We start from the raw sequence: 24,834 nt of genomic DNA on the forward strand, positions 1-24,834 counted from the left end.
AGTCGATGTTCGCGCGAACAGTCCGCGACATCCCTAGTAGTAGCTTCTCTCATATGGAAGAAAATTATGCAATGAAATTATCAATCCTTCCCACTGGCCCTATAAAAAAGACAAAAACCTGTTGTCACATCTTTGGAGTAAAGGAAGATATTTTATGTTGCTTTAATACTATGTCTTAACACTGATAAGCTTCTAGCAGGTAGTGAGAAGGCAACTGCTCATTTATGCACAATCCTTTGTTTGTGAATAATATTGTGAATGAATCATATTCACTGTGACTGGTTCATTTTCAGGTAAAGTTTAATTGATTGAATTAATAAAAAGCGGTAACCCTTTAACCTCCCACAGTGTGGTTTATTTGTAAGGTTTGTGTCTATCACACATGTCCCATGTTGCCCTCTTGAATTTTTGAATCCAAACATGGCTACTAAATGCAAAGGACATTTTTTATTTCATAGACCCGCAGTATGCAAAAGACTATACAAATGCAATTTGTGCTTTGTATAGTAAAATCGGGTGTTGGTTTGTGTAGAAATCCATTTTATGTGCAAAGTCTTAAAATGTTGCTGCCATTTGTGTCAGTGATGATTTCCAGACCTCTTGGCAGTCGGAGCCATATAAATGATTAAATTGACTCCAGTCATCATCCCATCTTGGTTTGGAAAGGAAATGCCAGTAGTGTTTAAAGGATGGATTAACGTTCTTGGTTGGCTGATGTTGGTTCCTATCTTTAATTTGCTAACAGCACTGGGCTGGGGAAAAAAAGCACAACTTCACTGTAGCATGGATTATTTTCACTACAAATCTTTTGTACAGGAAATAAAAAACAGCTAATGGTTTATGAGACATGTGGGATTAGTTAAAGCAAAAGCTGGACCTTCTGTTTCATTCCTGGACTCTTTTTTCCTTGTTTGTCTTGGAATAAATCAGCAAATTATCTTTCACTTTTAAACAATTTGTGAAACCTCTTGTACATAGCAAGCATCACCCCAGGAGATCATTGTAAAGGTTAACTAAAGGGGCAGTGACAAACGTACACCAATGCAGAAGTATATCATATTGTTATTTTAGCAAATGTCAGAAACACTAGGGGGCCCATTTACTTAGCTCGAGTGAAGGAATAGAATAAAAAAAACTTCGAATTTAGAATGTTTTTTTTTGGCTACTTCGACCATGGAATGGGCTACTTCTACCTTCGACTATGACTTCGACTTCGAATCGAACGATTCAAACTAAAAATCGTTCGACTATTCGACCATTCGATAGTCGAAGTACTGTCTCTTTAAAAAAAACTTCAACCCCCTAGGTCGCCACCTAAAACCTACCGAAGTCAATATTAGCCTATGGGGAAGGTCCCCATAGGCTTTGCTATCTTGTTTTGGTCGAAGAAAAATCGTTCGATACGAAGGATTTAATCGTTCGATGGAATGATTTTTCATTTGATCGTTCGATCGAACGAATTGCGGTAAATCCTACGATATACCTCAAAGTCAAAGTAGCACCAGCTCTACCCAAAACCTCTAATCTGAATATTAAATGCAGCCCAGAGCCCCATGGAGTTGTGACCCATCTCTGATTCAGAGGTTACTGTTTCTGCTTTTCAATTTAAAGAAACATGTTGTCTTTCCAGTTCAAATCAATTCTGACAAATCTCTATGGGAGATGGCCATCCTGTAATCCAAAGTTTTCTGGATAATGGGTCTCCGAATAAGGGATCCCATACCTTTTTGTGAATTTGCGGCGAATTTGCAAAAATTCGCCGGTGTCCAAAAAAATTTTCGCGTCAAAAACGAGACGCCGGCACTGTTTTGAAAATTTTTCGCCGTTTCGCGAATTTTCCGGCGAAGTGGCGCAAATTCGCCCATCACTAATTGTGGTCTATCCCCTTGGTGTCTGACACTGTGGTGGTTATTCATTATTTAAATTATTTATTTATAAGTCTGAATGCAAAAAAAAATTTGTTTACTATAAAATCCACATTTAGTGGAAAAAAACTTTTGAGATTTATTATACCCCAACGTCAGGATCTGAAAATACTCCATCTTCAACCTGCCGAGGTCACGTAGAAGTCAATGGCAGAGGTTCTGTTTGCAATTTGAATATATTATGGTTGGCACTAGGTTTTGTATGATAATCGTAAAATTTTTGGCTTTTCCAGTGATTCCTCAAATTTCATGAAAAATTCAGACTTTTGATGCGTCAAATCCAAAAAATTCAGATTTTTTTGCTCGACAACCCGAAAAAGTTGCTTTTTCCCCATCCAATTTTTTCATGTTTTTTTAATGATAAATAGGTGTAAATGGTGGATTCTAGTTTGGTCTGACTTTATTTAAAACCAGAAACATTTGGATTTTCATAAATAATCTCCTGTACTTTACAGGGAAAATTTACTTATGGTCGAATATCGAGGGTTAATTAACCCTTGATATTCGACTGCCGAATTGAAATCCTTCGACTTCGACTTCCAATATCGAAGTTGAAGGATTTAGCGATATTCCTATGATCGAGCGATCGAAGGAATAATCGCTCGATCGAACGATTAAATCCTTCGAATCGAACGATTCGAAGGATTTTAATCCATCGATCGAAGGATTTTCCTTTGATCAGAAAATTGTTAGGAAGCCTATGGGGACCTTCCCCATAGGCTAACATTGGCATCGGTAGGTTTTAGGTGGCGAACTAGGGTGTTGAAGTATTTTTTAAAGAGACAGTACTTTGACTATCAAATGGTTGAATAGTCGAACGATTTTTAGTTTGAATCGTTCGAATCGAAGTCGAAGGTCGAAGTAGCCCATTCGATGGTCGAAGTAGCCAAAAAAAACATTCGAAATTCGAAGTTTTTTTCCTCTATTCCTTCACTCGAGCTAAGTAAATGGGCCCCTATGTCTTACATCATAGAGTTGACTCACATCATTTACTACAATGTCATATATGCTCATACAATACAATGATCACTGTCACTGTATGATAGTTTAGGAATGAGAATACCAGTTTACCTATGCAGGAAATGCACAATAAGGGTTTTCTTGAAATCATCAGCTTATTTATTATTTGTATATGGGATATTTTGCCTAAGTTTCATTAGTGGTTCAAGCAGTGAGAAAGCAACCTCACACGATCCAACACAGATTATGTTTTTACACTTTTGTTGCAGGCACCACATTATCTGTTCTGTAGACCAAAGAGGTTTATAAATCAATCCATCTATACATTTATCTAAGGTTTCCAACAAATATAATCATTTTCCTTTTCACATGACCTTTCAGGATTGTGAGAAGAAAGGCTTTATGAATAAACTCTATGCCATCCAAGAGGTGTGTGTGAGTGTCCAGAATGTTCTTGATGAAGTTGCCTCCATCAGCGAACGGATAAAAAAGTGAGTGTTCATCAAGTGCCTTTGCCTCCCAGTTGTACATAATATGATATTGAGCTTCCATTCTGTATCTGTCGAAAGAGTATTGACTTTCCCCCCTGGATCTAAGCTCACAATTTTCAGAAGTTTAACCCAAATTAGGTGCCCTTATTCAAACAAAAAAAGGATTTTTTATTTATCTAATATTAGTTGAGGTCTGACAAGGTCAGAACATACAATAGATTATAAAAAAAAATAGAAAAAGAAACCCCACCAATAGTTGTGGTTATAGAATTGACGAAAAATTCAGATAGATAATGCACCTCACTTATATAAGGACAATAATTAATTAATTAAATAATGTACTAACAAGTTAATTAAAGTGTTAGTGCCGTTATAATAACATTAACTTATCCTAAATAGTTTGAAATGAAAAAAAATGATAAGAAGAATCAATTCAATTCCTCTGTGAATTGATAATACTTCCTAAATTCATGCACAGATAGACAAAAAATTCATTATTTAATATAAATATTTTTATAATTTTCAGAAGTTGTTGCGTTGCTTTAGAAGCACATTGGTGATGGGTTTGTGTGTAGTGATGGGTTTGGAGCTTCTTAATACAATATATAGTGAATAAAGTACCCCCATTGTAAAATATAAGGATATTATAAGTTACCGAGGAGTTTCATGACCATATAAAAACACGAGGCCGAAGGCCGAGTGTTTTTATACAGGTCATGGAACTACAAGGTAACTTCTAATATCCGCATATTTTGCAACTGGGGGTACTTTATTTATTATAATACACAAATTTCAGTGAGTCATGTGACAGAAATGACATCAGAACTCCCCGTTTATAACTGATGACATCAGAACTCACCGTTTATAAGGATATAATTTACAAGATATTCATGGCTTTTGTGTATTATATAGTGAATAATGTACCCCCTACTGTAATTTATAAAGATATTATCAGTCACCGAGGAGTTATGTGACCATATAAAAGCACGAGGCCGCAGGCCGAGTGCTTTTATACAGGTCACATAACTCCGAGGTGCTTATAATATATTTATAAATTTTAAGTAGGGGGTACATTATTTATTATAATCTACAGTTTCTAAGTTCAATTTTTACATCCTGTCCTTGCTTTTTACAAAATGCATAACTTTTTTTGCTGTTGTCCCTCCTTGTTGATTTTTTTCCCCCTGCATCCCTTTTGGTACCTGTATTACTTTTGCTTTCTTTAGATTTTGCAGGAGCTTGCTCTGTGTGATGACATTCTGCTGCATCAGAGATGGGGGTGGGCCAAGGGAAGGAGAGGGAGTGAAACTTGATATAGTGATGGGAGGGGGGGGAGCGAGACTTGCGATAATGGATGGGAGGGGGAGCGAGTTTTGAGATGATTGATGGGAGGGGGAGCGAGACTTTTTCTGTCAGCAATATGGTTAGAAATCGTAACTACTGATTCCTTTCTGTTTGCTCTAATTTTTTCTGCTGTTTTACTCAAAATTACCTCACAACAGTAAAGTCCTCACACAGGAAGTCACACCCCCTTCCCAGACATGCAATAGTTGGTGCGAGGGGGAGCGAGATTTGAGATGATGGATGGGAGGGGGGAGTGACTGCCATAGTGGACGCGACGGGCATTGAGAGTGGAGAGGAATCGTGTGAGAAAGGAAGCGACACTGTCCAGGGAGGCAGCTGCAGGTGACCTGGGAGGAAGGAATGTGCAGCGATAGATGGGAGGCAGTGAAACAGGTGGCGCGTGTTAAGTGCGGGCGAAGCAACGAAATGTGGCGCATGAAAGCCAAACTGCGGGAAACAAGTGTAGAGGAGAGAGCAGCAGCTACAAGTGCTGTCCCTTTAAGTTTATAAACGGCGCGTTCTGACGCCAGAACGCGCCGTTTATAAGGATATAATTTACAGTCTGGTCCCATAGGGAAATGACCAGACTGTAGATTATATGGAGATAAATTATAATGCAAGAAAGGTTGACCAAGAGACTGATTGACAAACAACTTCTATGTTACAGTTACAGTAGCAACAAATCTTCAGTTTCTTCTGTGGGTTTGGCTTAACTGTATTGGGTTCCAGCTACCCCATGCACCAGCAACTACTGTAACATCAGATATAGAGACATCTGAAAAGGAGACAGGCTATAGAGGGAGAAAGCAACAGAGGATGAAAAGTACAAAGCTAAATTACAGACTTTTACACATACTGTAAATGGGGTGATTTATCCATGTTCAAACATTCAACGTTCAAATTTTTGCTCCAAAACTTCTGAAGTAGAATTATGCTTTCGAAAACTGGAATGTGCGCTATTTATCTAAAAGCAGCCGAGTTCATGTAAGTGATTTGGTGCTGTCTATGGAGATTTTAAAGTGCTAGTTCATTGCTAGTTTTTCTACTTTTTTTGACACGTTAAATAAATACATAAACAGAGCACCACTTCAAAGTATTTGTGTTATTTTTCACATTATTTATATTCAGATGTTTTAATAAGTAAGCAAATATCCAATTTTTTTATGAAGTAGAAAAAACATCTAGGGGCAGATTTACCTAGGGTCGAATATCGAGGATTAATTAACCCTCAATATGTATTTATTCATATTAAGTAATACAGATCTAAAAATCCGTGGATGCCCATAAAAAACAGTTCATACAGAACTGATCTTTTTATCGGATCAGCTGCCTATAACAAGTAGCCAATCATTTTAGCTCATTCGAAAAATGTATGGCTGATATGATTTATGAATCGGCATACGTGTATAGGAACTTTTACCCAGAATGCACGGGACCGGATTCAGACATCGGAGTTCACGGGCAACATCTTCAGCCGCTTCAATAATCTTTATAATGAGACCGGCGCTTCTGCAATTTTCGTGGCGCAGTTATCGCAAAGCTGAAAATCGCTTCAACTGCGCATGCACCGATATACCGAATTGGCTGAAGATGGTGCCCATGAACTTCGATGCCTGAATCTACACCGAGGGTAAGGAAAAACAAATGGGCATTTGCCCGGGTAACACTTAGGCTGGGGGGAGCAGGGTCTACGTAGGGTAGGGTTTTTTTAACTGTTGGGATTGCTTCTCCTTTAAAACACCTAGAAAATACTTTAAATGTTAAATAAACCCAATAGGCTGGTTTTGCTTCCAATAAGGAATACTCAGTTTGGATCATATACAAGATACTTTTTTAATACAATATAGAAAAAGGTAATCATTTTTAAACATTGGATTCTTTGGATGAAGTGGAATCTATGGGAGATGGCCTTCCCGTAATTCAGAGTTTTCTGGATAACCGACCCCAAACCTGTATTTCTAAATAATTGGTTGCATCATCGCAAACATATACATATTGGTTCTTCTACGGTGCAATGCATGCACCATGTATATTTCAGCTGTGGTAAGATTTATAATAAATACCCTGCAATTTTAAAAATATAGTTGCCTTTTTACATCCCAGTAGAAATCATTACCAGTGTCAGAGGATTTACCGGCTGATTAAGAACAATATTTATAGGGGGTTTATTCATTATTCACAAAATGTCACAAGCAGAATTAGTGGTATTACTGTCCTAACCTAAATGAAATGTCATTTATATCAAAGACCTATTCAGTATTTTCAGTACAGCATGTTAGTTACTGTACAAAGAGCCTTGATTCATGCCGACGATTGTCGTTAATGTTGTTGGGATACAATATATTTGACATCATTTATCTGTGTGTTGGCTCTCGTGCAGCTTAAATGATACGATGAAGAGTTATACGTCTGGATGTCTCATTTTAGAATCTTCACTGTATTTGTTTGTGTCCTTTATTAGATGTATGAGATGATTAGTGTTGTGACTCATGCTGATTTTTCACTGCAGCACTTTCAACTGGACAGTCCCATTCTTAACCTGGCTGGCGATTATTGCCCTCTGCCTTCTCACAGTAGGGCTGTATTTTATTCCGCTGAGATACATCGTCCTTCTATGGGGTACGTAAAGCATTTATCGAAACTATTGATGCCATCTGGAGCTAAGTGTTTGTAAGGGGATGAGTTATATTATCAGCATTTTCAGCAGTTATGATCAAGGTACTTCTTGCTGATTGAAGAAGGCAGACAAAGTAGAATATCGCTTCCCTGTAATGATTTAGGTTGTCTTCAAACAGCCCTTTTTCTTTCTCTTTGCTTTGAAGTCATCATCATGCTAAAGACACACCATAAAAAGCATTGCACACTCACTATCTATAGCACAGGGCTGCTTTCACTCTTATAAATGCTCCAGACAGAGCCACATTTCAACTTCTGCATTGTATATATATATTGAATTAAGGCAAGGGACATTTTATGAAACACATATCAGAAATATGAAAGCATTTTTTGTTTTTTTATAATATATATGTTGTATAGATCTTTTCTTTAAAGGAGAATTAGTTAAAGGCTGTTTTCCTAGGAACATTTGTTCTGTTGTAACAGTAGGGGGCAGATTTATCAAAGGTCGAGGTGAATTTTCAAACAAAAAAAAATCGAATTTCGAGCTATTTTTTGTGTACTTCGACTAGGGAATAGTCCAAATTCAATTCGAATTTGAAAAAAAATGCTGTTTGCTGTTTTAGCCTATGGGGGACCTCCTAGAACCTATTTGGAGTCAATTGGTGGACTTTGAAAACTCGAAAGGTTTTTTGGGAAAAACTTTGAATCCAATTTGATCGAATTCGATATTTCTTCGATTCGTGTGATTTGAATCCGGCAAAATACAGACCGATTCGACCAAAAAAAACTTCAACTTAATTTCAGTTGGTCTTTTTGAATTTGGATTTCAAAGTTTTTTCAATTCGAAATTCGACCCTTGATAAATATGCCCCTAATAGTTGTAATAGTAATGTAAGTGTGCAACTGCCCTTTCTGTAATCAAAAAAGTGGCATGTTCTTCATAGCCTCTCCTCTCTTATCCTCCTAATATTTATTCATTTTCTTTAAACTGAACTAAAAAAAAAAAAACATAACAATTAAGTAGCATTTGTATATAAATTTAGGTTATAACTGTAGGGGGCAGATTTATCAAAGGTCGAGGTTATTTTCGAATGAATAAAATTCGAATTTCTAGCTATTTTCGAGTCCCATATCAATGTATGTGCTACCATGATAAACAACATACAGGTATGTGTCCTGTTATGCAGAATGCTCGGGACCTGGGGCTTTCCAGATAATGGATTTTCCATAATTTGGATCTTCATACCTTAAGTCTACTAAAAAATAATTTAAACATTAAATAAACCCAATAGGCTGGTTTTGCTTCAAATAAGAATTAATTATATCTTAGCTGAGATCAAGTACAAGCTACTGTTTTAGTATTACAGAGAAAAAGGAAATCATTTTAAAAAATTTGGATTATTTGGATAAAATGAAGTCTATGGGAGACAACCTTTCCGTAATTTGGAACTTTCTGGATAATGGGTTTCTGGATAACGGATCCTTTAACTGTACTGTAAATTGTAGGTGAACTTGTTATAGACTTTATATGGTTATCTGACATATATGTTTTATTCATTACTTACAGGCCAGATTCAAACACATGACAAATGGTTATTTTGTGTTTTATTTTGTGAAAACTTAAGGGCATGATACAACATAAGGAGAGAGAACTATTCTCCTAATTAAATTCCAATTTCTATCCAACAGAATTCAATTCATTCAGTTTTCATGTGATAAACAGTAAGATAAGGTTGACTGAAGCCAAGACATCTGTAAAACGTGAACCCTCTTGTCTGCCAGGGATTGGAAATATTTCGGCATTAGCTATCTGGTGCCTGAGAGCTGATGCCAAAAAAATGCCTATTTCTGGGTTATTCTTTGATCTATGCCATGTGCATATTTACTGGCAACACACTGTGTAACAAGATCACATAACACTGGTAGGGAGAGGCTCAAGGGCATGAGAAAGAAAGAAGGGTTGCTATACAGGTTCTCTAAGCCACTCTTTACATTCCCAGTGATGGGGTTCTTGAAAACTATTTGATACAGTGGTATTCTTGAATATGTCTTATTGCATGTATTATGTACATACAGTAGATGCTATGGCAGCAGAATACTGAAATAGAACTGAAAGTGCAGTGAAAACATTGCTTTAGTGTCCTGTAGCCCAGCAGAGCTTTATATTTAATGGTTTACTATAGTACTAACTATAACGCAATTTATGACATACCACCCAGGCACTAAGTAGATTGAAGCAAGTGTTGGCTTGTTTTATTTATTAGAAATAAAGGTCTTCACAAAGATCTCCCAGATGAGTGAGCTTCTGCCAAATCATAGAAAGCACGGCCAAGCTTTCCTGCAACTGCCACAAGATGATTTGACAAATAGATTTTTTACTGCATGGACATAAAACAAAACTATCACATTGTGTAATGTACATTTTATAAGCAAAATAAGACAACTCAGCATATGCCTATTGCAATGTTATTATAATAAAGTGAAACACTAAATTGCACATGGCAGTGTTATGTCAATTGCTTCTGTATTTCAACAGGTTTTATGGGTTAGAGACAATCTATGGGGCCGATTCACTAACTTCGAGTGAAGGATTCGAAGGTAAAAAACTTTGAATTTCGAAGTTTTTTTTGGGCTACTTCGACCATCGAATGGGCTACTTCGACCTTCGACTACGACTTCGAATCAAAGGATTCGTAGTAAAAATCGTTCGACTATTCGACCATTCAATAGTCGAAGTACTGTCTCTTTAAAAAAAACTTCGACCCCCTAGTTCGCCATCTAAAAGCTACCGAAGTCAATGTTAGCCTATGGGGAAGGTCCCCATAGGCTTGGCTAACTTTTTTTGATCGAAGGATATTCCTTTGATCGTTGGATTAAAATCCTTCGATTCGAAGGATTTTATCGTTCGATCGATATTCGAAGTCGAAGGATTTTAATTCCTAGTCGAATATCGAGGGTTAATTAACCCTCAATATTCGACCCTTAGTGAATCGGCCCCTATGTGTAATCATGGAGGGCAGCCATCCATGCTACCTTAATTCATGATTTAGTTGATCACAATGCAATATAGTTTTAGTGGTTTGTTTCTTTTATTGTACCTAGTGTTTGTGTACCACTGAAATGTTGTATAGTTTTAGGGTTTTGGAATTTGGAGTGATGGTCAGGTATGTTGTTCTATAATATGGTACTACAGTGACAAACAAAAAGAGCAAATTATAAGTAATGTACATAATGCAAAGTAAAGTATATGTACATACATTTGGGGGATTGTTTTTTAAGTAGATGTTTTCTGATAAGACTTTTAAAGGGGAAAAACTCAGATTTTCAGAGATTTATTTAACCCTGTTGGTGTTAAAAGTCAGAGTAAAAAAGCACTCCAACTCAGACCTGCCGAATTCATGTAGAAGTGAATGGCAGATTTCTAATTGACATTTTGAAGATATCCTGATCTGCGCTGGGTTTCGTTCAATAATCAGAAGATTTTGTGGTTTTGGGCATCAATCCAAAAAGTTGCAGAAAAAATCGTATACATTTTTAAAGATTTTATCCCGCACAAGAAATTCTCATGAAAGTTTTGTGATAAATAGGGGGGAAAAGTCCATGTGGATTTGGTTGGAGTGGCTTTCAGAAAATAGTGAGAAAATTTGGGATTTGGATAAATAACCCCCATATATATACGTGCCTATATATACAAAGGGTTGCATTCCATTGTGTGGAAACAGTATAATCAAACAAAGCAGGAACAAAATGTTATTTCTTACATTAGGGCAACTCAATATGACCATTTGTCACTGTAATTCAAGAAGCTGATTTAAAGGGTAAAACATTTTGTCTCAAACTTAGTTCTTAAACTGAGTTTTTATCAGATAGATATTGTGCTTTAGTGCAATTACTGAAGAAACTGGGGAACAAGAGCCCCTAAAATTGTCTCTTTGTTGGTTTGCCCAAACTATATCAGTGTGCAAATGACAAATACAGTATCTGGGTCAGACAATGAACAACTATAATTACCATTATCTAAACATTATATGGTGCGGGAACTGATGTGAATGTTGGACAATGGCTGGGAAGAATTGAGTAAATGTGTTGGCGCTACATAAGTTGATAATAACAGATCTTTTAAGATTTTTGTTTAGTCTAAATAGCCAAGATTTCAGAACAAACTTAGTTTGCCTGATGTTCAACTGTTTTCCTTTACCTTTTATACAGGAATCAATAAATTCACAAAGAAAATACGGAGCCCATATATGATTGACAACAATGAAATTATTGACTTTCTCTCCAGGGTTCCGTCAGATGTACAAGTGGTGAGTGCCTTTGGCAAAAAAAGCTTCATAACCATATAGTACTGTACATAGAGTATCTTGTTGCTTGTATATCCATGCAGTCTTCCTGCCTGACAAGAAAATGGTTGTATATTTCAATATATAAAGTGACATTAGTCCACACAAGTGATGAACTTTTATTCTTGTGCATAGCTAAATCATTTTTCGAAAATGTTGTGGAACAGTTCTTCTAAGGCACAGTAACAACCTTGACCATATTGTGGAATAAAAATGGGAACTGAATTTTAAATATACTGGTTAGAGTTGATATAATATATTAACACTTGTTTACAAATCCATATCAAATGGATATTTCCATAAAATGCACAAAATGGTTCAGATTCTTAAATAACAGTAAATAGGTTACACATATCTTGTCACATAGATGTCTTTTGCTAAAGCATCACATATGAATATCCATGCTGTTATTTTTATTTAAATCCATAAATAAACAAGATCCAGATTGTATTTTCTATCTTGCAGGATACTATCACTTAGCCCAGAACCAACACATATGCTATAAAAGTGGGATGAACCATCATATACATTCTGATGACCAATACCCATATTAACTTTTAGTATGCTTTAGATTGACTTAATTTAAACTACTTTTTAGTTGGTAATTTTTGCATTAAAAAGTTTTCTTGTCTTCCTGTCTCTCTTTTTCTAGTCTGTGACCAAACTAAACAGAGTGTTTAGCCAAACCTATGTGAGTTTATGTAGGTTATCTAGGGGCAGATTTATCAAGGGTCGAATTTAGAAGTAGAAAAAGCTTCGAACATCGAAGTCGAAGTTTTTACATCGAATTTGGGCATTTGTGGTCGCAGTAAAATCGTTCGATCAAACGAACGATTAAATCCTTCGAATCAAACGGTTCAAAGAATTTCAGCAATCGATCGAACGATTTTACTTCGACTTCCAAAAACTTAGAAAAATGCTCTAGAAGGTCCCCATAGGCTAACATAGCAGTTCGGCAGGTTTCATTTGTATTGAAGTATTGAAGTCAAAGTTTTTCTAAAGAGACAGTACTTCGATTATCGAATGATCAAATATTCGAACGATTTTACTTTGAATCAAAGTCGAAGTCGTAGTATTCTATTCGATGGTCGAAGTATCCAAAAAAATTACTTCGATTTTCGAATTTTTTTACTTCAAAAATTCCCTCGAATTCACTTCGACCATTGATAAATCTGCCCCATAATGTTTATTGGACTAAAGCATCAGTCAAGCAAGATGTTGTACTGCCTCTTGAGATTGCAGATATCATACTGAAGGAACTTATGTAGCCAAATATCTTTTTTTTATCTGAGAATCAAAGATACAGTATGTTTTGGTAATTTTGCGAACTTAAAAACAAAACCTGTAACCTATACTGCTACATTGCAAAATAAATTAAATATTAGTTATGCTCATTGATATATTAGTGCTAAAATAGACATTGAAGCAACATATCTACAGTATGCCATGTGTGAGTGTTTAGACAAACTAAAGCCAAAACCTATGTCAGTTCAACGCTCTCGAAATCTTCAAACTACAATTTTATGATATATGATTACATTTTTTTTTTTTTATATTTTAAGTTGCTATAATTAGGATTTGGTATTTGTCTGTATCCAAATTTTGCATTCATTCATTTTGTTAGTCCCCATACATAAGCAGGCAGGAACGGTGAAGTGGAACCTAGACAATGTCATGTCTGGTAACTATAGCTACTCACTTTATTAGGCCACATGTATTGTGCACTGCATAAAGTTACAGTTTCACAACACCCTGCCTCCACGCCTCCACACTGTTGTGAAGTCTCACACCCTGAGAGAATTAGGTCTCATTTGGACACTTTTAAAAGCTACTAGTTTGAGTAATGATGCAGCTTTATTTACTATAGTCTTACAATGGAAACACCATATGACTAAAACATATTAAGGATCAAGTTTATAAAGCTTGTTAAAAATGCTTTATTTTTTTTTTTAAAATCTCTGAAAAGATTTAACAAAGTAGAGAAAATATGTAATTCCTCCCTTGCTAATCACATTAAAAAAAGATAATGAAGGAATTTGTAGATTGTTTTAAAGTTTGACAGTTCTTTACAGCAAAATTTAACTTATCAAATAGATTAGTACTCATTTTAAACCTCCTTTCTCGATGTGTATTCCATTTTAAAGAATACCATCCTCGAGAATTTAAAACTGCCTTTTATTCACCAAAGAATTTTTGGAAATTGCCATTTGCCAAATCATTTTTCCCATTTGGTAGCTAAACAGACCCTGGAATTCTTAGGCGTAGTGCAGTTCCAGTTGCCACTACATGTATCTCTAAACATGTACATTTATTTGCAATATTCAACCTTTGTCCAGAACCATTTTTTTTTACAAGAATTGAGTTTTCATCATCTGGTTGATATAAGAGCATGTTACTTTAGGGCAAATTATTACAATATTACACAAGAATTATTATGCTTGTGCCATGCATTTTGTTGAGTGTAGCATAGTAAACAAGCTGTCGTAAAAAACAAAACAAAACAAAAAAAAACGTTATCTTGATAAACATCGTTTTACACCGCTATTAACAATAGAACATTTTCACCACCTGAATTTGTTCCATGGACTTTTGCCAGGTCTAGAGTGGTGTAACATATTTGGGTATTTTTAGTCTACTGTTAAAGAAAAATATCTTTATAATGAGACTGTTTATTTATTTATAAGAAATTAGTGCTGTGGTTGCTGATGAGCAAAATGTTCTGCCAAGTTTTGAAACAATTACATCCATAGACTCTGAGTGAAAAAAATTGTCACATGTCAAAAATTTGTTGTGCATAAAAAAAACGTTCTCACCCATAGACTTCAATGCATTTTGGCAAACTTTCTCTGTTTCACAAATTTTCGACTCAGCAAAACAAATTCGCCCATCACTAGTCGTAAGACCAAATTTCATTTCAGTATAAGGGATATAAGAAAGATTTAGATATACATCCTTTATTTCATACCTCCCTTTTCTCCTTTTTGGTATAGTATATTTTTCATAGAAATGAATTTCATTCTGTTCATTCTGGAAGCTGGAAGAAATTCCAACAAGGGCTAATAGGAATGGTAGCTATTAAGCTATGATTCATAATTACAAAAATGTGACAATTTTGCTTCTAACCCCATGACATTGGAGGGCTTCTGCTGCTCGTAGTTGGAAGTAGTGCTTTTCCATATGGGTCCCTCAGGAAATTGAGCCTTATGTAGGTTATGATAATGTTTAGTGGACCGAAACATCAGTCAAACAAGATGTTTGATTACTCTGTCTCTTGAGATTGCAGATATCATACTGGAGGAGCTTATGCAGCCAAATATCCTTTTTATCTGACATTCTGATCTATCAAAGGGTACTGTAACCTATATGTTTTGGTAATTTTGTGGATATTTAAAAAACAAAATCCATAACCTACAGTGTACTGCTAAATTGCTAAATAAATAAAATATTAGCTATGCTCATTGATATATTTGTGTTAAAATAGACATTGAAGCAACATATCAAGGCAATAAGATGGATTCCTTTATCCACCTTGATTAGATTCTTTAGTATGGGTGGGATTATAAGATAAACCTAAATATATTTATAGCATTTATCAGGGTTTGATTGAGCCAAATATTAAAAGCATGGGAGGAAATATATACAATGACCCATAATCAGTAGTGTTTATTATTTCACTATTATGTCTCCTGTTTAAAATACTGTATGTCTTTTTTTTTTTTGTAGAGATCCATTTTTTCTGCTCTGTATGACTTAAAAACAGCGTACATGGTCATTACAGCTCAGAGCTCTTTACACAGAAACCTACAGCTTTCAGAGGGCTGCCACTTTATAGAAACAAAGCTCTTATTTTTTTCCTGAGGTTTATTTTCAAACCAATTCCCCTTTTCATAAACTGTCTCTTCCTATTTAAAGCTATGTTATCCATTAACATGAAAATCGGATCTGGTTATGGTACCTTCCAATCCTTTAGATCTGTCATGTGGGCAGAAAAAAAGCAGTCCTAAAATATGCACAATCATGCACAATATGTTAACAGCTCCCTCAAATATAACTTTTACCATTCAATATGCTTTACCTCTTTATTACGAATTTTTAGTGGAAAAAAACCTAGAATTATTCGTGTTATACCCTGAGGATACAATAAGTCAGAATCTGAAAATTCGCCATTTCAGACCTGCCAAGATTGTATATAAGTCAATGGGAGAGATTCCTATCCTATTTGGAATTTTCTGTGGTCTGCACTGGAATTAGCAAGGAAAACTGAATATATCAGGCTTTTTAGGCAAAAATTGAAAATTTTTCGGAAACCCCCCCCCCAAAAAAATCATACGATCCGGGTTTTCATAGAGGTTTTTCCTGATCCGATTAAATTGAGCTTTTTCAATAATAAATAAGGTCATATCGTGGATTCTACTTTGGTCAGACTTTATTTTAAAATATCAGAAAAATTTGGATTTTAATAAATAACCCCCTAAGTATAGTCCCATGCTATTTTCCAGGCTATTTTGACCCTTGTTAAATATTCTACCGTTTTTTTCTGCATTGCATATGAAAGAAATTTTGTAGGGAGAAAAATAAATATAATGTCTTTTGGAAATATATGAGATGTGAAAAGGTAAAGTGGTACATTATATTGTGCAATTATATATTTCAAGTCTTACGTGTTTTCAGTTCTCCTAGGATAAGCTTTTGGGTCAGTTTTAACCTATAGGAAACTGAAAGAACAAACTGCATTATTCTTTTTTAAAAATACATAAGTCACTAATATATAAAAGTATGGGACAGCTTTCCTTTCATTAAAGTGATGGAAGGGAAAAAGCTTTAAATCTGACGAATGCAACAGTATTACATCACCTATAAGATTTGTGTGTTAAATTATATACACTTTCTTCCCCCTTAGCACATTTACTTGTGTGTCTTTGTTATTTCTTGAAATTATTGCTGTTGGTATCCTATAAGGCAAACTGCCTAGAGCTCTCCTAAATTTGCAGCATTAAAGGAAGGCTTAATGATTCCTTCTCTGTAAACTAGTAATTTGTAGTTGACAAACTGAGTGACGGGTATAAGCAATAAGCAGCAATAAACATCTGGTGTTTCACTACAGAAACATTTAATTGAACTGCAGCTCATTAGCATACATACAAAACTCAAGACATTTCCCTAACTGTAGTTAAGGAAAAACTCTCATTTTCTAGCTCTTCCAGAACTGCACTTTTAGCGCGGCATTGGTTTTTGTAGAAGAGGGTGAGAAGAAAACAGAGAAACCTTGACTTTTTTGTTGCATGACAATGTATTACCCGTAAACACAGCTTTCAATACAAAACCTGCTAATGATTGATTTGGAATGCATCCAATTTTGCCATCTATATATGAATTAGAAAAGATGTGTGAATTTTAAGGCATTGTACTCACTTTTATGCAGCCTTAACAATGTAGAATCTGTTGGCTTTTGTGTTTATCTAACCCATTAAATTGAGGAACTAAAAGGGATACTGTCATGGGAAAACATGTTTTTTTTTCCAAAATGCATCAGTTAATAGTGCTGCTCTAGCAGACTTCTGCACTGAAATCCATTTTTCAAAAGAGCAAACAGATCTTGCTATATATAATTTTTAAAATCTGACACGGGGCTAGACATTTTAGTTTCCTAGGTGCCTTCAGCCATGTGACTTGTGCTCAAAAAAAACTTCAGTCACTCTTTATTGCTGCGATACAAGTTGGAGTGATATCACCCTCCTCCCTTTCCCCCAGCAGCCTATCAACAGAACAATAGTAAGGTAACCAAATAGCTGCCTGCCCTTGACACACGATAACCGCTCACTTGTAGATATGAGAATAGCACTCAATAGTAAAAATTCCAAGTCCCAATTTGACTCCTCCACTTACATTGATTCAGAGAAACAATAAATCATCATAAAGTGCTGGTTCTTTCTGAAAGCAGAAGAGCAAATTATTTGTAATATAACCATTCAGAAATAAAAACTACACTATAGAAATCATGACAGAACCCATTTAATGGTATACAAACCAGATGTAGTGAGTCTGAACAAGCAGATACAGGTATGGGTACAGTTATCCAGAATACTCGGGACCTGGGGATTTCCTGATAGCGGATCTTTCCATAATTTGGATCTTCATACCTCGTCTACTAGAAAATTATAATAAGTTTTGCTTCCAATAAGGATTAAGTATATTTTAGTTTAGATCAAGTACAAGGTGTTGTTTTATTATTATAGAGAAAAAGGAAATTAATATATAATTATATAATTTGGATTATTTGGATAAAATGGAGTCTATGGGGCAAATTCTCTATTGGCCGAAATTGCACTAGCAACGGCTTCACCGTACTTCACCAGGCGTAATTTCGCCAGGGCCACTCAAATTCACAAAATCTGAAGTTGCGCCCCGGGAGGCGAAAGGTAGCGAAAGGTAGCGGAGTTGCGCTAGCGTTAATTCATCAAAGCTAGCGATGCCTAATTTACATATGGCTCCAAGTTAAAGTACAATGGACGTATATGTAGCAGCAAATACATTACACTACACAAGCCTGGGAAAGCTTCATAAAATAAAATAGAGTTGTTATTTTATCCTATACATGTGCCCACTGTATAGTTTAGGTGCCATATTTTAGGAAATGTAGGGGGGAAGGAGGGTACCCCCAAAAAAATGTATGATCTTTTTTAGCCTATCACCCTTAAAAAAGTAAAAGACACCAGGGTTTTTTGGGACTTGGAAAAAATTTCAACTTTTTTTGAAGCAAGTCCTATATACTCTATTGCACTTTGCCTGGTCTGAGGGGGCGAAGGCAAGTCTGGCGCAAGAGGTAACGTTTAGTAAAATCCGAAAGTTAGTGAATTAGCGTAGTTACGTCCCTTCGCCATAGTGTAACTTCGCCTGGTTAAGGTTGAGAAGTAGCGCTAGAGGAGGTCCACTTCGCTAGTGAAATTACGCCAGCACCCGTTAGTAAATCGGCGAAGTGGCAAAATGACTTCACGCTGGCGAATTTTCACTAGCGTTAGTCACTTCGCCCTTTAGTAAATTTGCCGCTAAGGGAGATGGCCTTTCTGTAATTCGGAGCTTTCTGGATAACGGGTTTCCGAATAATGGGTCCCATACCTGTATATTTAATCATCTGACTTTCTTGTGAGAGCTTTGTTCACAATACGTTTTAGTGGGGAAAAGATTCTATAACATCATACTGTAACTGTATTTCCTGCTAGAATATACCCATCCAAGTTTCCCATTTTTCCAGTCAGTTCTTTTTTAGTTCCCAGCTGCAACTTCCACTTTTCTGAGAAGCAAAGATTTCGTTTTTTTCCCAGGCCAAGAAACCTTTCTATTAAGAGACTCCATGCTTTTGACCATCCTATGTCTGAATTTGTGTGTTTAAACAGGTGCAGTTTCATGAACTGAAACCAGATGCCAAGGATAGTCCAAGCAAGAGGAAGAAAAATAATCTTGGCTAGCCAACTCTACGCATCACGGAGAAAGGCATCTGCTAGTGGGAAATAAAAGGATGCCCTACAGCCTCACATGCATTTTCATTGTTTATGTTAACTTTTCTTGTGATTTTTTTATCATGATGGAGACAATTTGTAAATATTGTATAAAGATAAACACTGTACAAAACGACTTTGATAAAATATGGGAGCTTGCCTTTTGCTGTGTGAATGCTTTGCTCTGGCCAGTAATGCTATGCTCAGAAAATAACTATTTTATCAGCATTCAGTATAATGTAGATGCTGTTTTATTATAGTAGATTGCATATGGCATTGACTGCTGTAGATTGCATATGGCATTGATATACTGAGATTGGCTTTGAGACGATGCGCATGCATGTATGCACAAGCTAAAAATATCATACCTATATAGAGTATTTATTTTTGTCTGATGACTAATATTATGCACTTTTAGAATCAGTGCCTAAAAGGTCCTTTGTGTCACAAACATTAGTTCAGGTCTCTTTCGTGACTTAATATTGTAAACCACTATCCTGTGAGCTCTTCCTTTGGGTTTCCTTCAAGTTTGACTATGGAAAGAAAATACCAATGATCAAAATGTCAGGAGAGGTCATTTTAAAACGAGAGTTCAGCCTGCAGAGTGCAAAAAAGGCTACAGCAGGCCATTTTTTGCACTTCACACACTGCTTTTTGCTTTTGCCGAGTATCATAAGTGAACAGTTGCACCCTGAGAAATAAAAAAGTACCCCTACTGTGTTGTATCTATGGAAAATAAACCGGAGAACACTCTTACTGCAACTGAAAATGTGCTAAATATCCAACTAAATACTGAAGCGCTGAGGTTTAAGTAACAGTGATTTGGTTCAGGACATCTGAATTAGGTTACAAATGACTCCCCAAACACATTCATATGATAGTTTTAAACTGTACAGGTTACAGGGCCTAAAATACACACCCAGACATGGGTCTATGCAAAGTTTTTGTTTGCATATTAAGATTATTTATTAATAATTATAGGATACAACTTATTGCTATTGATAAATAACTGGACAGCCACTGAATTGTTGTTCACATTTAAATTAACTTTGAGTATAATGTATTCTAATGGTATTCTGAGACTATTTGCAATTGATTTTCTTGTTTTTTTTAATTATTTTGGTATTATTTGGTTATTAAATGATTACGTTTTTTATTCCGCAGCTCTCTAGTATGCAGTTTCAGCAATCTGGTTGAAAAGATCCATATTAGCCTAGCAACCATGCATTCATTGAATGAGAGACTGGAATATGAATAGAAGGATGAGTAAATTACATTATTTATCAAAAATTTAATTTGTGAGGTTTTTTTTCCCTACTTCTAATAAACTCACAATTTTAAAAAATAACTCAAATGTTTGCTTAATTATTAAAAAAAATCGGAATATAAAAAAACCGTGATTGAATACAATCATGGAAAAAACTGAAATGTCTTAAATTTGAGTTTGTTGGTTAGTTTATAAGCTCAAAAACTCAAATTTGTGAGTTTGCAAGCTCTAAAAACCTTGAAAACGAAAAAATCTCAAATTAAAAAGAAATTGCTTGAATTGCTTAAATATGAAAATAACAATTGACTACTACATGATTAATAAATACCAAACATTTGCGTTTTTAAATATATAATTTTACTTTGTGAGTTTTTGTGCAAAAAATTTCAAATTATGGCAAACATTTTAATTTAAACATTGATAAATAACCCCCATTGTAACGGATGAGACCCTCCATCCCTAAGGGCTGAGGATATATAAGTATGTGCTCTAATGCAGAGAACAAAGTTCTTTCTGTTTAGTATATTTTTCTCATGAAGCTGCAATTCAATGCCCAGTATACCTGTATTTTTCCCATTGCAATTGTCCAGAGGATTATCTCTCTTGCCTACTTTATTTAATGATGTTAAAGCTTGCCGTTTCAGCCTTAAATACAGATCCATAGTTCCCTGGTTGTCTGTAGTGCTATAATTTGCTTACAAGTATGTTGGGCAATGGTGTAACTAGCGATACAGCAGCCCCCGTATTTGTGGGGGGCCCAGGAGATAGGGGGACCAGGACAATGGAATCTGCTGCATCTTAGTTCCCCCTGCCCAGCCCGTCTCTGGCCTTTAATGGGCATCTGCTGGGCTAAAATGTTATCCCCAACCAAAGGTGTGGCCAAATAGAGCCGCACTCCAGTTTAGGGTAAAAGTAGGGTTTCTTTTTCCCAAATATTCCCCCCCCCCGCAAGCACTAGGACACTCATACTGGGAAGGAGCTCCTGGTGCGAGCAACCATGTCGGACAAAGCACATGCGGAAATGCGTTTCTGACATCACGATCATGCGCATAATGAGCAGATTGTAGTACTCACTTATTATGCGCATGCCTGTGCCCCAACATGGATTCTCGTACCTGGACCTCCCTCCCGGTGTGAGTGTCCTAGCACTGGCAGAGGGCAATTTTTTTAAATAAAACTACTGTTACCCCCAACCAGAGAGCAGGCTCTATTAGCCTACACCTTTGGTTGGGCATAAAATTTTAGCCCAACAGGTGCCCTTTAATATAGTGGCGCAGTGGGACCCAGTAGGTGTGGCATGGAGGGGAACAAGGGGAGGAAGGACTGGAGGAAGGAGCGCCCAATTTACGCTGCTGGTGTTGGAGTCTGGTCAAACATTGCTTGGTGGTTGAAAAACATCAGCCATTTCTTTACAGACAACAAGGTTCATAATAATAAAAATAATAATAAAACTATGGCAGTGTAGGTATTTCCCCTTGCTAATCCCAATTTAGCAGGTGAAGTATGTAAGGTAGGTGTAACATAGTAGGTCCGAATGTACAGCAGTGCCACACAAGTCTAAAAGAAAAGTCTCATGGGAAATGATTAGCAAATGCCGCAAAATGAGATCATATTCCTTTCTAATAACTCTCTTTATTTTACATGATGTGCCTGGTTTTAATTCAGACCAAATTCACTGCCAACATCATTGCATTTGAGAATGGCATTTAAGATAGATCAAGTTATGTCGAGCATCAGGATAAATGACACAGAAATTTAACTAACATATAAACTGCATTAAACGTGTGATTTGTTCTAATGTCCAGCTGAGACCTTGCCACAGTCAGAAACTTTATACCACACACCTTGTTGCATGGCCCTTGACAAGCATTAAAATGTATCATGTAACACTTACAAAAAGATTGATTTGGAATGATTTACATTTACTGTAAAATGCTTTGGGGAAAAATGTGCAAATGTTATTAATTTACAAATGTGCTGCTGAATACTGTATCTTGCAATAAAGTTACACCAACACAATGTTTATATTGCTTGAAATGCTGTATAGCATATAAGTACCTTATTTTTCATGAACAGGGTTTCAACACGGGGAGGCCCATTTATCAAAGTCCGAATTTATCTCATTATTTTCTGAGAAATACTCCGACCAAATCCGCACAAGTTTTTTCCCCTTATTTATCAATACATTTTTCCAAAAATTTCCTGTGCAGGAAAAAACCCGAAAAAAATCATGAAAAAAAAAATTTACAAATCTTTTGGATTTTCCATCTTAAAACTCAAATTTTTTCTAATTTTTGCTTGAAAACTATGAAATCTTTGGATTATTGCATGAAACCCATCGCAGATCAAAATATCTTCTGGACTTCTCATAAGCAACCTCAGCAGGTCTGAGATGTCAGATTTTCAGATTCAGACTTTTCCCATCATCAGGGTATAATAAATCCCCAAAAATAGTAGTTTTTTTCCACTAAAAATTTGCAATCTATAGTAATCTATAGTAAAAAAACACAAGTTTTTCGGCATTCAAACTTTAATAAATAACATTTATCAAAGTCCAAATTTATCTCATTATTTTCTGAAAAATACTCTGACCAAATCCACACAGGTTTTTCCCCCTTATTTATCAATAAATTTTCCCGAAAATTTTCCATGCAGGAAAAACCCCGAAAAAAATTGCGATAATTTTCCATCCGAAAACTCAGATTTTTCCCCGAAAAACAAAGAAATCTTTGGATTATTGCATGAAACCAAGAGCAGATCAAGATATCTTCAGGACTTCTCCCACTGACTTATATGCAACCTCGGCAGGTCTGAGATGCCAGATTTTTAGATTTGGACTTTTTCCATCCGCTGGGTATTTTTTTCCACTAAAAATTCGCATTCTATAGTGAAAAAACACAAGTTTTTTGTGGTTTTCGGACTTTTATAAATAACCCCCTAAGTGTTCGAAGACAGAAACTCTGAACACTATGAAGCCATATCCTGCTAAGCCTTATAGATAAAGCCATCCTCATCTTCAGCCCCTTGAATGTTATTCTATGGCTTAATTAGCAAAGGGGATGAGGGGATAAAGCAAGAATGTGTTCTATTTTCTTCCTCAAGCACAACTGGCTTTCTGTTTTTGAAGTTTGCTTTTTACATGTATTCAACTAAATGCTTGACTAATAAACAATAAAATGAGAAATGTTATGTAGTTGTTTTGCACCCTGCAATGATACAAAATATATTGAGAATAATGCACCCCCTGTAGTTGATGTTTTTGTTGTTATTAGAAGCCATTGATGAGTTACATAACCACATAAGGATCGGCAAACTTTTACAACAGGCTGTACATTGTATTTTATTACTACACGGGACTACGACAAGGAACCATAGATATCATAAAGCACCTTTGATATGAATATACAGTATTTTACAGGTTATTCAAGGCTCTTGAAAACTCCCAGTGGCCCCAGGTATACATGGGCCCTCCTGTTCATCCAAACATTTATCCTGTATGCATATACCATGGACTTTCCTTATTTTTATATAAGAACAATGGAAAGAAATGGGGAGAAGAATAAATGATAGTATGTAAGGAGAAGCAATTAATAGAATGAAGACTGTGGGTGGAAAGAATGGGAATGTTGTTTAAAGTTTTTGAGTGGGCCCCTGGTACTCCTGAAGGACACTTCTTGTGTTTTAATGAGTAATTTATAACTGGCTGAACCCAAAATATAATAATCACATTGGATTCTGCAAATTGGCAGCCTACAGATTTTGTCTGAAAACAGTACAGGTAAGGTATTCATTATCTGAAAACCTGTTATCCAGAAAGCTTTGAATTATGGGAAGGCCATCTGCCATAGACTCCATGGTAATGAAAAAAATGTAATTATTTAATTTTTCTCTATAATAATAATTCAGTACCTTGTACTTGATCCCAACTAAGATATATTTCATCCTTACTGGCATCAAAACAACTCTGTTGGGTTTAATTAATGTTTAATTTTTTAGTAGACTAAAGATATGGAGATCCGACCTATTGAGAGATCCATTATCTGGAAAACCCCCGGCCCGAGCATTCTGGATAATAAATCTCATACCTTTTCCAAGAAAAAGATAGAGAAGGCAGAATAATACTTGACTAGTCTCTGCTATCCCCTAAAACATTGAGCATTTTCTACCATCAATAAATAGTGTAGGAATATCCCATTGCAAATTCTTCTTTGTGTTAAACTGGTTCCTGATTGTATTACTATGGATTGGGACCCTAAGGAGCCTTGTTTCACCAGATACAGTACAGGTATGGTACCTGTTGTGCAGAATGCTCAGGACCTGGGATTTTCTGAATAACAGATCTTTCTGTAATTTGGATCATACCTTAAGTCTACTAGAAAATCATTTAAA

At 35.8% G+C, this 24,834-nt stretch overlaps 1 protein-coding gene across 3 annotated transcripts in view; it reads left to right on the forward strand.

The window, feature by feature from the left end:
* Window positions 1-20,402, forward strand: part of LOC108707234 (multiple C2 and transmembrane domain-containing protein 1) — a 359,140-nt gene extending 338,738 nt beyond the window's left edge. For all 3 annotated transcript variants that reach the window (XM_041580463.1, XM_018244369.2, XM_041580464.1), the window contains 4 exons: window positions 3,267-3,376; window positions 7,230-7,339; window positions 11,549-11,646; window positions 19,077-20,402. In XM_041580463.1, the coding sequence (XP_041436397.1) occupies window positions 3,267-3,376; window positions 7,230-7,339; window positions 11,549-11,646; window positions 19,077-19,148 (390 nt within the window). In that variant the 3' untranslated portion in view covers window positions 19,149-20,402. The remainder of the gene's footprint in view (window positions 1-3,266; window positions 3,377-7,229; window positions 7,340-11,548; window positions 11,647-19,076) is intronic.
* The last annotated feature ends 4,432 nt before the right edge of the window (window positions 20,403-24,834 follow it).

The sequence above is a fragment of the Xenopus laevis genome, chromosome 1S (assembly GCF_017654675.1).
Source record: "Xenopus laevis strain J_2021 chromosome 1S, Xenopus_laevis_v10.1, whole genome shotgun sequence".
Taxonomy (NCBI): Eukaryota; Metazoa; Chordata; class Amphibia; order Anura; family Pipidae; genus Xenopus; species Xenopus laevis.